The following is a 14100-nucleotide window of genomic DNA, read 5'->3' as shown; positions in this document are numbered from 1 at the left end:
ATGTCTACAAATTTGCACAAAACCAGATAGCTGTGTTGGTCTATTAGAGGCAAAACCAAAAGACACAGAAGCTACCTTATTTAGGATCAACCAAAACTCACAAGCAGCTTTTCAAGTTCTTCAGCTCTCTTATTCAGGCGGGAATTTTAAATAAAAGGCGACAGGGTGGGGAGTAGAAAATGTAGGGCAAATTCTTAAGGCCCAAAGTCATAAGATGGGGACAGGAAAAGATGCACAGATTAGTTTCTGCTATGTATTGATTCAGGCTGCACCAAGGACAACTGGGAGAAAGTGGTAGTAATGACTGTTGTCCAATGACATTTCACTAAAAGCAGAAACGTAACTGGTATAAGAATTAGCGTGGTACCTTGCTACATCCTCAAGGAAAGTCCCTACAGTGGTGCCTCACAAGACAAAAATAATCCGTTCTGCGAGTCTCTTCATCTAGCGGTTTTTTCGTCTTGCGAAGCAACCCTATTAGCATCTTAGCAGATTAGCGCTATTAGCGGTTTAGCAGATTAGCGGCTATTAAAGGCTTAGCGGCTTAGAAAAAGGGGGGAAAGCGGGGGGGAAATCGGAACACTCGCAAGACATTTTCGTCTTGCAAAGCAAGCCCATAGGGAAATTCGTCTTGCGAAGCAGCTCAAAAACGGAAAACCCTTTCGTCTAGCGGGTTTTCCGTCTTGGGAGGCATTCGTCTTGCGGGGCACCACTGTATTGACATCATCTGCTAAAGAAGGGGTGGGGACATTATCACCCTCTAGATGTTGAACTACAACTCCCATCATCCCTGAGACTTTATATACTGCTTAATCATTAGCATTCCTAAGCAGTGCACATGAAAATGAACCATACACAAAACAAATTCAACCAGCAAAAACCTGAACACTTATGATGCCCGCTGTAAAAATAAAGTCTTTGTTACATGCCTGAAGTTCAGTAAGGAGTGTGTCTTTCTAATCTCAGTAGGCAGAGGCTGCCAAAGCTTCCACTGACAACGCTCAATGTTTGCTGTGTTGTGCTTACTGGGGCTAAATGGAGTTTTAGTTCAGCAACATTAGGAGGGCCAAAAGTATCCCACTCCTGAACTAGAGATCACTTAAAACCAGAGATGGTAATAATGGTAACGTATTTATATTCAAGATGATGGATCTGACAGGGTACATTTGCTACATTTAGAAAAAATGCATTTGAGACACACAGTCCAAGACATCCCTATTGCTGCAGAATACAGCACCCCACTAGCAGCAAGCTCAGAGCAAGAATCCAGGCGTGTGGAGAGCCCTCCTTTCACACACTTCGACTGGCAGGGGAAAAGGAGATTTTCAACAGCAACTTGGAACTTATCTACATTTGCAGAATGCAAGCTATATACAACACACGAAGCAACCTTCTGTGAGGAGTCACATCTACACAAAGTGACTAAGCATTTGCCTTAGGGGGGGGAATTTATCTAGGATGTAGCTGAATAGGTCCCTGTACTTCAACCCTTTCAGGAACAGAATTTGAAATTCTGAAATTCACATTATATTAATGCAATAGAATGTTTATCATTTATGTTAATGCATTTTAGCTGGTTACTTTTTAATCTCTGGGCCCAGAAAACAACTCGTACCAAACCATGCATTGCGAGCAACAAGTGGAATTGTAGGACTTGGTTAAATACCTATATTTTCCAGAGTGATGTAGAATCCATTCATCATCTACTGGATGTACCACCATCTTTCTATAATTGTTAGGAAGAGAATGTAAACTGAACAGGAGAACTAAAACGGGTGTCATCCATTCCTTTCAAATCTATATATAGATATGCATCAAAGTCGGAGGAGAAAATGTACATTCTAAATTTAGGCGCATAAAGCAATAAACAAAAGCAGGGGCCAAAAAATAATAATTCTGGCAATACCAAGCAAGTCAATTGGTGTGTAGATCAACTGCAGCTAAACAAACATGGAAGTTGTTATACACAGTATGTATCAAATGCTTGTGCATTCATTATGCAAGGATTTTCTATTAAACTCTATTGTCAGTGCTAGTTCATTAGTAATCTAAAATTACATGGCTTTTTCTAAACATCTTCAATGGCTCTATGGCTGCAAGGCACAAGTGACCATACTGGATAAAATGTTTTGGAACTCATGTAAAGAAAACTTGTTTTGAATATCCAGTATATTTGCTAATTTTATAGATAGTAGCTTATATCAAGGATTGAATAGGAAAGACTCTGTATGTGCACATGCGCGCGCACACACACACACACACACAAATTCTAAGTGCCCAAATGCTTCACACATTCTCAGTAGTCTTTACAACAGACTGAGAACTTTGAGTATTATCCCCATTATAGAAGATGGAAGCAGATGCTAATGCCTAACAGCTTGTTTTAAGTCCACACAAAGTGTTTCGTGGCTGAAAGTCTGAACCAGAGACTTTCTTTAACTTGTGGCCTGTGCTATTCAACACTGTACATGCACTGAGATAGAATACTGTATTCAAGAAAAATGTTCAGGAAAATGAATGTCATTATAAAAGTTAGACCTCCTTTATATAAATTGTGTAGACCGAATTAAAAATGTAAACTACAGAAATGCCTGGGTTTTAAATGTTAAATTTTCCTGAAAAGGCACACAATATGCAAATCTTATTTTCACATGGTGAGTGCATACCAACTTTAAACTTTGCCATAACTAGAGGTAGCCCTCATCTTAGAGGTGGATGATGGTGGCATGTCCTATAGAGCTCTAACTATGCTCTATAGGGCATGCCATCCTGATATAAAACAATATATTCCCCATAACATAAAGGCTGGGCTGACTCCAAGGTAAGATTTCAGTCTTTAGTGAGAATTAAGTGGGTGCCAAAATGCAAGATGTATATTTTTATGTAGGATTATAAAACACATATGCAATCTCACTTTATAATCTATGGATTAAAACAACACATAAAACTGCTTCACTCTTGCTTCCTCCTGGGGTGAAACTGGAAGCATTAAACATGGTTTATTTGGCCTTGGAACAAGCTATATAGATGTCCTTGTGCTGCCTTCAAGTCCTTCCCCTTCCATCCTGCTTTCAGGGTTTGGAGAGAACCCTTTAAACAGAATTTCCTGGTTTGGATGTTGTGGTTTAAGCAGCCTACATTATCAGACCAGGATTATGTCTGAACCAGGCTGCTGTGATGGAAGGCATTATTTTATTGTTTACAGCACAAAGGGAATACTGATCTTCTTAGCTCAAATAACCAGAAATTGAACTTTCTCCTGAATATATTAATCCTATTTCTCAGTGTATTTTAAATGCATATGTGCAGTTGCATGTAATAATCAACAGTCAGCAGTGTGCGAAAAGTGGGAATATACAGAACACTCACCACAATCTAGTATTTTTTGGTCTATCTAAGCCCCCATATGCAATATGCAATATACACTAAACAATTTTGTAATCCTCTTTGGAAATTCCCCTAAATTTACCGTAAAAACTCTGGAGACAGCATTGCCAAAAACCAGGATGTTAATTGAGTAAAATACAGTAAAGCTGGGCAAGATATGGCACAGAAAAGCTAATGTTGGCACTAGGGCCGAGAGGGCAACAGTCCAATGGGGCATGCACAGAGAGCATGTTTTCTGCCAAACCCATCACATGAACTGACAAAAATGAGCACAAAATCAAAGAAGGAGAACTCACAAAAAGCTGTCATCAAGTTTTCTGTTTTATTTAAGATTTTAGTTTTAATTCTGAAGAAAGAGGTACATTTCCTTGTTTTTAGTTTTAGAGTCAGGTTATAACCATGTTTAATTTTATCTGTTTCTCTTTTCCTGTCTTTCAATACTGCACAAACGTCCAGAAACTACAAGGTTAAGTAAAAGCTGCAGGCAGAGGTCGTCAAAGGTTGCGCTCCTGATGGTGATCATGTGGCCCCAATGCAGTGCTATCCCAGAGTGCCTTAATCAGGTGATTTTAAAAAAAAGAAAAGAAAAAAAGAAAGAGAGACTGACAAGGAGACAGAAAGACTGAAGTAAATATCACTCGTGTTTCAGCTGCTTATAATTATATCATGTATATGCTAGGTATTAAATCTGTGAATATTTTTTAAAACATTACGTTTACTTGAAATCTAAAGCCAAAATTTTAAAATATCCCTCTGTTAAACCACTTCTTAGGAACAAGGCAACATGTCAGTTTATTTCAACAGGCAAACTGTCCTTCAACCCACTTCATGACAAATCTTACTGACAATACTGTCCCACCCTCCCAAACAGGGGGTGGGGGGCTATCTCCCTGCATACTGACACACAGAATGCAAAATAAATACCAGGCCACTGGTTTTCCCCCCTATACCTTTGAATCTCTCATTTAAATTAAACTGCTTTTACATCGCTGCATTTGATTCTGAATTTTATATTATTTCCCCCTACTTGACATTTTCTGCTAGGCTAAAGTAATTCCGTGCAAAAGATTTATGAAAATAATATTTTCCTTTTTATGCACTTTTTGATTTCTCTCTCTCTTTTTTCTTTGTGTGTTTAAAGAAAATTCATCAGTGTATTTCAAACACTGGCTTAGCAGAATCTTAAAATAAAATTAAAAAAAGAGATATGGTTATGACCCTGTGATTGCATTGCATTTGGAGGCTGGTGGGGAAGAGTTTTGATCAGGAACTGGATTCTTCAGAAAGAAAGATGTGGAGGAGGGACCATGGGTGGGTGTAGGAAGTCTGGGTGGGGCAATTCCTGCATTTCTAATGTTTTTGAACTTTTCCTAATGACGATCCAGCGCTGAGCTCTGTAGTAGATCTGTGGGGGTTTTACTGGGGGGTCTGAAAGCTGTCTGGAAGCCTGGGGGAGGAGAGTGAAAACTGGCGGGGTTTGAAGGTGGGGAGTAAGGATTCCAACTGGCTCTGTGCAGAGGAATCTGTGTGCTGAAGGGGTTACTGTGAGGGGTCTGTGTCGGGGAAGCACTGGGGCCATCCATCTCTGTGAGAGCCTGAAGAGATTTTAGCCAGTGTGGTGGATTGTCGTCTTGAAGGGTGTCTAAACTGTTTCCAGCGGAGGCTGGGATACCTAGGAAGAAGAGAAAACATAGGAGGAGAAAGAGGTTAAGTCAGAGCAAGCAAGAACTTCAAATGTGAAGTAGGTCAGCTTAAACCTAACCAATGGCAACGGTAAGAAAACATTATTAGATTGTACAAAGGACTGTTATAACCGTGTTCCAGACAAAACAGTAGGTGAGTTTTCACAAGAAACATTTGCCCCTTGGAGAACTTTTCACACTTTCTACAACATTCGTCCAGAGATTTATTCACAATCTAGCTCTACCAGATACCATATGCTCCTCTACCTTTTTCCAAATCATGCTTTAGCTTTTAAAAGGGAAACACAAATAGCCTTATAAGAGAGCTTTATAAACAAGTGGAGTATGTTCCTTTTTAATGAAAAAGAATCCAGTTAATGTACCAGTGCCTAAGGAATTCCATTGCACAGAACTGGCAAGCCATTAGATCACAGGGCAACCTATTCAAGTCTAAAGATGTATTGGGAAGATGCTGAACATGCAACGGATATTGGGATGGAGGGGGCTAATGCCTGGTTTCCCCCCCAAAAGATGCTTGGACCTCTAGAAAGTTTGGTGGATGGAAGCTGGAAGAGACCACCGCATAGAGTTGCTTTTTCTTTCTTTCTTCCAAAAAAAGCACTGATTAATTTGTGCCAAATATGCACTTGGTAATTCTCAGTGGAGCTGAATGAGCGAGAAATCGTTACCTGTGATGATTGCGGGGTCCATCCAGCTGCCAGGGCTGTCCCAATTCAGGCTGTCGGTGGTGGCAGTGTTGGATGTTGGTACACTGTGGTTGGCGTTGGAGGGGGAAGTAGCATTGGGCAGTCCACCAAAGTTGATGTTAATGTTCGGTAGAAGTGCCCTTAGCCCGTCCTGCCATTCCTTCATATTTAAACTCTCTACAGAACTGTTGTTGTCTGGGAGATTTATCAACAAAAAAGAAAAAAGAAAATGAAAGATAGAAAATAAAAAGCTGAAGTTAGAAACAGATGCTGTTTTTAGTGAAAGATGGTGGTTCTCTAAGCATTTAACACTGATTCCCTATCAAGAGAATGGGGCAATGATGATAAATCAAGATGAAGCTTGAATGTTGGGCTGCCACAGTACGCACTATTACTTAAGCATGTGATGGAGAAAAACCTAAGTCCTTCCCCATGAAAATCAGGGCTGAAACCACAATGGTTAAAACACACTGATTTTCATTACTAGCAAGAAAAAACACAACATCTTCAGATGAAAGCTCCCATTGTCCAATGACAAGATCTCTTTAGATTTACCAAAGAAGTTCTAACAGCTTCCTACTGAAGAAGATGCAAGACAACGCTACAGAATCTGAACAGGGTTAGAGAATTGTGAAAACTTTATACATCACTTGTACTTTGTCAGAGGTAGGGAGAACCTGTTTTAGCACAGAGACTCTGAAGAAAAAGGAAATCCCTAAGTCTTTTCAGATGAATTCCAACCTGCTCTGAAGTTATGAATGACACACTAAAGAACCACACTCATATACAGGACTACTAGCTTCAGTCTCTCTAAGGGAAGAGAAATGACCAGTACTAAATTGTCACTCTACTAATATTAGAAATATTAGGAACACTTGTATGGCATTCTTTGAACTCCAGTCAAACACACAACTAAGACTTCAAGTCTTAGAGAATTCATAACCGGAAGATATGACTAGTTCACATTTACAAAGGACCAGGCAAAGTTTATGGAGAATAGGCCTATCAACAGTTGCTAGTTGTGATAGCTAAATGGCACTTTGATGTCCAGTGGCAGTACCCCTCTGAGTATTAGATCCTGGAAGCATTAGATTCAGAGGTAACTAGGTAGTCACTGTTAACAAAAGTATGCTTGACTACACGAATCCTAGGACACAGCAGCTTAATCCCATTATAAAATTATGTTTTTAAAAACCGTTGATCACACACCCATATTCTATAGATGGTTTAATCAACAAAAAAGTGAAGTTGGACATGACACGTGTATTTAGAATAAATAACAAAACGCTGAAAATTTTTTGCAAGGAGAAATATGATCATTTGATTTGTGAATTTCCATACAGAGCCTAAGATGGTCATCTACCACTAATTCCCAATTTATTTGAGCTTTCTTGTTCTGCTGATCTCTGTAGGTATGTTATTTCAGTTCTATGTTTAAACACCTACAAGTGACTGAGATGGGTTTCATCTGCTGGTGAAACATGATGAAGCAACTTGTTGATTCCCCTTTGGCTTGAAGACTCCAGCACCACCTCCCATGCTGTTCTGGAGGGTTCTCCAACCACATGGAGCAGGTGGTTTTTTTTTGTTGTTTTTTGGAGGACACAAGCAGCTGAAGGGGAAGTAGGCAACTGAAAAGTCATCTCCCCTTATTCCATCAGAGGAAATGTCTCGTGAGTGGAACTCTGCTTAGGTAGTGGGTCTTGCAGGCATTAACCAAGTCTGGATCCAAACCAGAATTTGAAAATAAAATAAATGCTGCAACTGTTTTTAAGTTGTCATATTTCTTTGGATACTTAAAGTGACAAATCCTCATCTTTGGTAAAACAGATTTGGGGGAAAAAATACAAAGTAAGAATTAATTACTTGACAATACTTTCTAGAACTAGTGATCCAAAGTCATCTTTCTTCTCTTGTGAACAGCATTTGGACAGAGTATACAGCCTTTATATAACTGATTGAACATCCTCAAGAATCATTAGACAGATTTCAATCTATATCTGTAAAAAGGTCCACTATTAAGAACATTTACCCAAGCTATGTCTGACAAGAAGACTGTTTATATTCCTTTTTAGGGGGGTCTAACTATGTACCGATGAGCACATGCTCATGAAGGCCTTTCCAGATATACACTTAAGAGCTGATCTGAAATGGGAATCAAGAGAGAAATGGGAAAAGAGCAAACAAGCAAGAGGAACAATGTTTATCACTCACCGCCCATTGAAGTTACAACTATTGCAGCCTTCAAATCACAAACCAAGGGTACATAACTGCCCTTCCTCAAGAAGCAAACTTTAAAAGCAAAACCTGAAGGGTGACATGGGGTAGATGGATACCCTTTGTGAAAATGACCACAGTTTAGAGTCAAACCAATTGCAAAATAAGTGAAAATGGTCTGCCACGGGCAGAGGAGCAAATTACTGCGTGGACAGCAATTTATTTAAATGGGGACAATATTTAACCAAGAAGTTACCCTGGAGGCTGTTCAAGTCATAGGAAAGAAGAAGTGGACTATCAAGCACTGAAAGGCAAACAGAACCCATCTCAGAGAGTGAAATAATTTGGGTTGCTCAATATTTGTTGTTAGTAAACCAATGAAAGCTATTTTAGCTTAGTATCAGTGTATATGAGTAAGCACAAAAATTGTGACCTCTCAGCTACCGCTGCAAAGGAACTGTTGTGTGAAACAGATGGTCTATACCAGTGTTCCCCAACCTTGGGCCTCCAGCTTTTTTGGACTACAATTCCCATCATCCTTGACCACTGGTCTTGCTAGTGAGGGATGATGGGAGTTGTAGTTCAAAAACAGCTGGTCTACACTACTTATCACTTCAGGGCTAAACCAGTAATGTTGTCCTCAGCTACTGACAAATACTTCTCAAATACTGACAGGTGCTCAAAGAAGCAGTCTCTAGGCTTTGAGAGATGCACTGTGCACTCAACTAGGTATCTGGTGTAGATATAATACTCCCAGTTTGCTATCTACCATTAACCAAAGGAGGAGTGGGCAGGCAGGTTCTGTCTCTCCTCTCCATCCTTTCCTTCTGCAGGATGAATTCCCTTTGTCCTTCCCCTGCTGACCTAAACCACATTAATTCAGCAGAAACATTAATTGCTACACGGGAATATGGTTTCAGGCTCAGAATTTAGCTTACTGAGAACCTTGGCTTTTTGTTTTTACCGCAAAGGTTGGAGCATATGTGATAAATGACTTGTGAAAGCTCAGAAGCTAAATATAGTATTATGTTTAATTTCTGTTTTCTACACCTCTTCACAAAGGAGCCCAGGGTGACAATATGGCTGCATAATATTTCTAGTGAGGTAGAGTGGGGGCTTGAGGGCTCCTCGCTGGTCCTGGCCTCTCCTTCATGGTTAGGAGCAGGTAAATGATAGAAACAAAACGAGGTGAAAGGGAAATGCATAATAGAGGTTGTAGAATTCAGAAAGGGTTACCCTAGTTCAGCAACTTTTCTTCTTCTTAAGTATTTAAGACAGGCATCCCCAAACTCCCTGACCACTGGTCCTGTTACTGTAGCTAGGGATGATGGGAGTTGTAGTCCCAAAACAGCTGGAGGGCTGAGTTTGGGGATGCCTGATTTAAGCGTACATATAGCCCTGTGCTCAAGTACTTGACTCTGGGATTGGCTAACTCAGGCACAGTCCTCCTTGAAACCTCAACTACACAAGAGATAGTGTTATCACGGCTTCCTTCCCACAAAGACCTACATGCAGTTGGAATACAGGTGTCAGTAGGATATTAAGGTGAGGGACCTCCACATATTGTTGGACTCGAACAGGCCAAGCAGTCAGGGATGGTGGGACTGTCTTCTGTTAACCTGTTCTGTATAATACTAAGAAACTGTCATAAGGAAAGGCCATACTGCCTATATCAAATAGCTTTTGTTTATCAGCCAAGTTCAATATTGCAAAAGGCAAAAAATACATAATAAGGCTTTGGTATTATTCAAATATATTTTATTAACCTGCATTCTAAGTACTGAACTAAAAAAATATTTGACTAGATTATCTTTGACTTTCAGCAATATTGTCCTTAAATATTAACTCTGCCCCCAGTGTTTGTTCTTCCCCTTCTCCCGAGGTAAGTAAAGAGAAAGAGGGTATTCAAATTTTAGTAAGAGGGGAGTTATATTCCTTTATAAACCAAAATGGAATCTGAGCCACAATGCAGAATAGGTGCTATTTAGGGCAGCTCAACTTTTAAACAGGACAAAGTACTGTCAATTTTGTATTTACTCTTATGAAATGGGTGTGATGTGAGAAATGTGTAATCCACAAATGCATGATGTGATACTGCTTTGTCACTTTTGCAAATGCTAAGCAAAAATGTTGTCACTTGTTCAGAAGTCACCTATGTTACAGAAATACCGCATGAATTTCAGGCAGATGCGCATCACCAACTTTCAAAAAATGTATCTGCTATAAAGTGATGAATATAAAGAAAAGGCAATGGGCTAGATAAAGGAATCCTTGCTAATATGATCGCAGAACAAGTGTACTCATAGAAAGTAGCTGTTGACACACAAAATGGTGGTGTTCTAACAACACAACATGGTTTATTGTGACATGAATGAGCCAGAAAAGTCTTGGAAAACATTTACCTTTAACTAGTCACAAATTCCTAATTCATCTGAACCAAGGAATACCGGTTTAACACAAACTATGGTCAGTTGCAAAACCACCCAATTTCAAACCATGGGTTATGATCCTAGCTTATTTAAATTATAGTTACTTTAAATGGGAGAGACAGAGGATAAATACTTTAATGAATGAAATCCATTTTTGCATCAATGAAAACACAAAGAAATGAAAGACAGCAAATGTTTTGTTTCTTTGTAAATTAGGCTTAAGGAAGAAATGTACAATCTTGAAAATGAATATGAGCACCTGAACTACAATAAGTGAAATCAAAACTTATTATTGAAATATTTTAAAACTAAATGCTTCCCGTGTTTTAACAAACTGTTCTTGATCAAGTAGTTAAGAAATTAAGCTGATGCAATTAATTAAATGAAGATTAGCAACAGTGGTTTTTATATTGTTATAAAATTGACATTCTTCAACTGAAGTGTATGGGCCATATTTAACCAAGTCATTCTCACAGTAGACTCACTGACATGGATATGACTAACTGAAGCCCACTGATTTCAGTGGGTCTGAGTATGACTTAATCTGATACCATCCTATTTTTAGAATACTTACATTTCCTTTGACTAATTGTATCTTTAATAAACATCATTCAAACATAATTTGCACCAATATATTAATATTTCAATATTAATTACCATGTAGCCTCACCTTGTTCATGTTTTTCCATTAGTCTGTGTTCAATAAGGCTTACTCCAAGTGAGCAGAGGAATCATTACTGAAAGTTAATTATTTTCTCAGTGGTCATCCCCTAAACCTGACCATTAAATGGAAATTTTGCTCTTTACCCCCAAGAAATAAATAAATAGGGCAAACAACCCACTTTTTATCTGAATACAGTAGAAGATGCTAAGTGATATAGCAACATGCAATTCAAGCAATTTTACTTGGAAAGCCTCCCTGTTCGTTCCTCAGCTGTGGTGAATAAAAGGAGAAATAAAAACCTCACAAAGATCCAAATTCTGCGAATTTCCAAGAACTATGGCAGAAATTTATAGGGGAAAGCTAAATATTGCAAAAGAGCATTTTCAACTATAGTCTCAGTTTTCACATGATCAAAATATTAGTCAAAGCATCTTTTAAAGAAATGTATGCTCCTCATGAGGCTGTCAGCAGCTTGGAACTGGCACAAAATCCCAATCTTGAAGCATTAATCCAAATACACTGATCTTCCACTGGTGTGTCGGGAGACACTAGTAAGTTGTGGCCTGATCCGAGGTAGGTTGCAACAGAAGCACGACCATCATGCAAATATATGGTAAAAAATTAAGTAATGGATCCCAAAATGCATGTTTGAATTAAAAGTAGACCCTGGGTTTGAACGGGTTGAAGATAGCTGATCTAAGATACTAGACCCAGATTTATCTCACAGGTAGCAATTCTCTGCTTTTCCACCACTAGATGGAGATGAAAACCCAGACATGAGGTGATACATTATGACATACCAAAATCCAGCAGACTGGAGCAGTCTAGTTCAAATAAATTCAAACACAGATTCATAGGAGAATGGACTTTAGTAAACCCTTCTCTAGCACACATTCAGGACTTCTGAATACATGACAAACTATCAAACTCTCTCTGCTTCGAAGCTCTTCACTGTTAGATGCTTTATACCAAAGCCAGATGGTGGGACACAGTAATCCTGCAACACCTAAGACTTAATTCTAAGAAACAGCAAATTAGGTGGCTAATCTGTGTCTCAACTTTACATTTCAGACAGCAGATATGAGCTTGCTTAAACAATTGCTCCTCCGTGCAAAAAAGTCCCTGCAGACAAAACTAGGTGCCAGATAGATGGGCTCTAAGTCAGTCTTCTCCCCAAAAGGCATATGAATTTTCCATGGGGGAATCTTACCTTCCCCCACCTCACACACACACACCCCGGTCTCTCCACCAACCCCATTATGCACAATCAGAGGTAATGAAGGACAGACACAGGTTTATCACAATCCATCACCAACATTTATACTCCATCCAAAGCCAGCTAAATGTATGAAGGGGACCTAGGGGAAATGGCTTTAGTGTCCCCTGCAATGGCCATACCCTTGATGGATTTATTGACAGGGATGTCCAGAGTTGCAGCAGAGGCATCAACAGTAGTGGTGGCTCAGAGAGGAGCACCATGTATGCAGTGTGAAGCTGTTATTGTGCATTTCTCTACGACCCCAACGTAGTATTGCTCCAGAGAGCTGTTATATGGGACACAAAACAGACAGCTCATTTGTTCTTTTAGACTGCTAGGCACCCCACCAGAGCAAGCAAATCTTTAAAGGGTCCCTATACAGCCCAGGTGGGCCATTTAAGCATTCCTCTCCCTCTATTCCACTCAGGGGTGAGAGGAGTTATGAGCAACTGCAGTAAGTCAGGAAGCTGTCTGTTTAATCCCTTCCCAAAGTCCCTGACATAGCATCACTGGGAATCAACACAGTATCAGGGGCAAGGGAAAGCAATTAAACTGGCTCCTTTGCTGCAACTGCTCAGAGCTCCTTAGCACTGAAAAGCAAAGGATGAGGGGAATTATGAGTCTGCTTAGTTAAGAACTTTTTCTTGCTGCTTGGTGCAGATAGAAGTGGAGTGACTGCAGAGAGCGCTGAAGTCTATTTTAATTCCTCACCCATTTTCCTGTTATGGCATTATTCTGAAGCAATACTACTTTGAGAGCGCTGACAGTATATAGCCACTGCTCCAGCTCCTCAGCAGTACAGAATGGCAAAACAGAATAACTTTGCCCAGCCCAGAGCAGCAGTGGACTCAGCTGGGGCCCTTTGGGCTCCAGCATCTGACTGACCACGCCATGTGCTGATGCCAGGCCCGACTCTCTATAAAATATTCAAGGCACTTCACCATCTCATCTGCTATCTGAAGTCTGTAATTCATCTGGGCAGTGTAATGCCAGAGGGAATATAGAAGTCTTTTTAAAAAATAAAATAAAACAAATCATGCTAAGGGGCTGTGATCTCATGGTCTACTTGCAGTAAGTTAGAATGTATGAACCGCTCAATAAGCCTTAGCAGACATATTTTAAGATTCAGCTGTGAAGTATTCCTCCAAGTTAAAATGATTAGCGTCATCACTTAAAGCATCTCTTTTTATCTTGTGAATCACACTGAGGTCCTTTGATGAAAGACGGTATATAAATCTAATAAATAAAAATAAAATATAATAAAATAGAAATAACCCAAGAGCTTTGGAAAGGAGGCATCACAACAGAAGCTGTTACTACTGGTGGAAGTTAACACTAGTTAGCAATGCCTTATTCAAACTGACTTCTGTAGAAATGAAAAATAAAGGAGTACACCAAAACTGGCCAGCTGCCAATTTCTGCAGAGGCTAAAATTTTCATTTCACACTCATGGCCAGCGTTATGCTTCGTTTCACACTTCTTGACAATGCACATGTAACTTTTCCAGTTGTTTAACCATAGTCAATTGGAATGAATAGGGTAAGAGATCATGTTCTCCTTTGTCTCCTACTTTCTGGAGGATGACTGAGCCCCACCTTTTATTGCTGCTGAGTAAGTATTCCTGCAAAGAGGGGAATGCAGCTCATGATAAGTGATTCTAGGAACAGTTCTTCTTTTGTTTAGCCATGGTTAAACCATCAGGAACATCATGTGTCCATAGGCTCCTACTCTTGACTAGTTTTCTCCTCTAGAAGCT

General features: G+C 39.6%; 1 protein-coding gene across 9 annotated transcripts in view; it reads right to left on the bottom strand.

Moving 5' to 3' along the window:
• Positions 1–3690: 3690 nt before the first annotated feature.
• The window catches only part of CNOT4 (CCR4-NOT transcription complex subunit 4), a 54346-nt gene continuing 43936 nt past the window's right edge, over positions 3691–14100 (bottom strand). For 4 of the 9 annotated variants that reach the window (XM_082240847.1, XM_082240845.1, XM_082240846.1 and 1 more), the window contains 2 exons: positions 5759–5971; positions 3691–5059 (listed from right to left, as the gene is read on the bottom strand). In XM_082240847.1, coding sequence (XP_082096973.1) covers positions 4758–5059; positions 5759–5971 — 515 coding nt within the window. In that variant the 3' untranslated portion in view covers positions 3691–4757. The remainder of the gene's footprint in view (positions 5060–5758; positions 5972–14100) is intronic. The other 5 variants (XM_082240849.1, XM_082240851.1, XM_082240852.1 and 2 more) reach the window with 3 other exon arrangements.

The sequence above is a fragment of the Podarcis vaucheri genome, assembly GCF_965113315.1.
Source record: "Podarcis vaucheri genome assembly, chromosome: 10".
Classification (NCBI taxonomy): domain Eukaryota; kingdom Metazoa; phylum Chordata; class Lepidosauria; order Squamata; family Lacertidae; genus Podarcis; species Podarcis vaucheri.
This window is presented reverse-complemented; position numbering and strand designations above follow the sequence as displayed.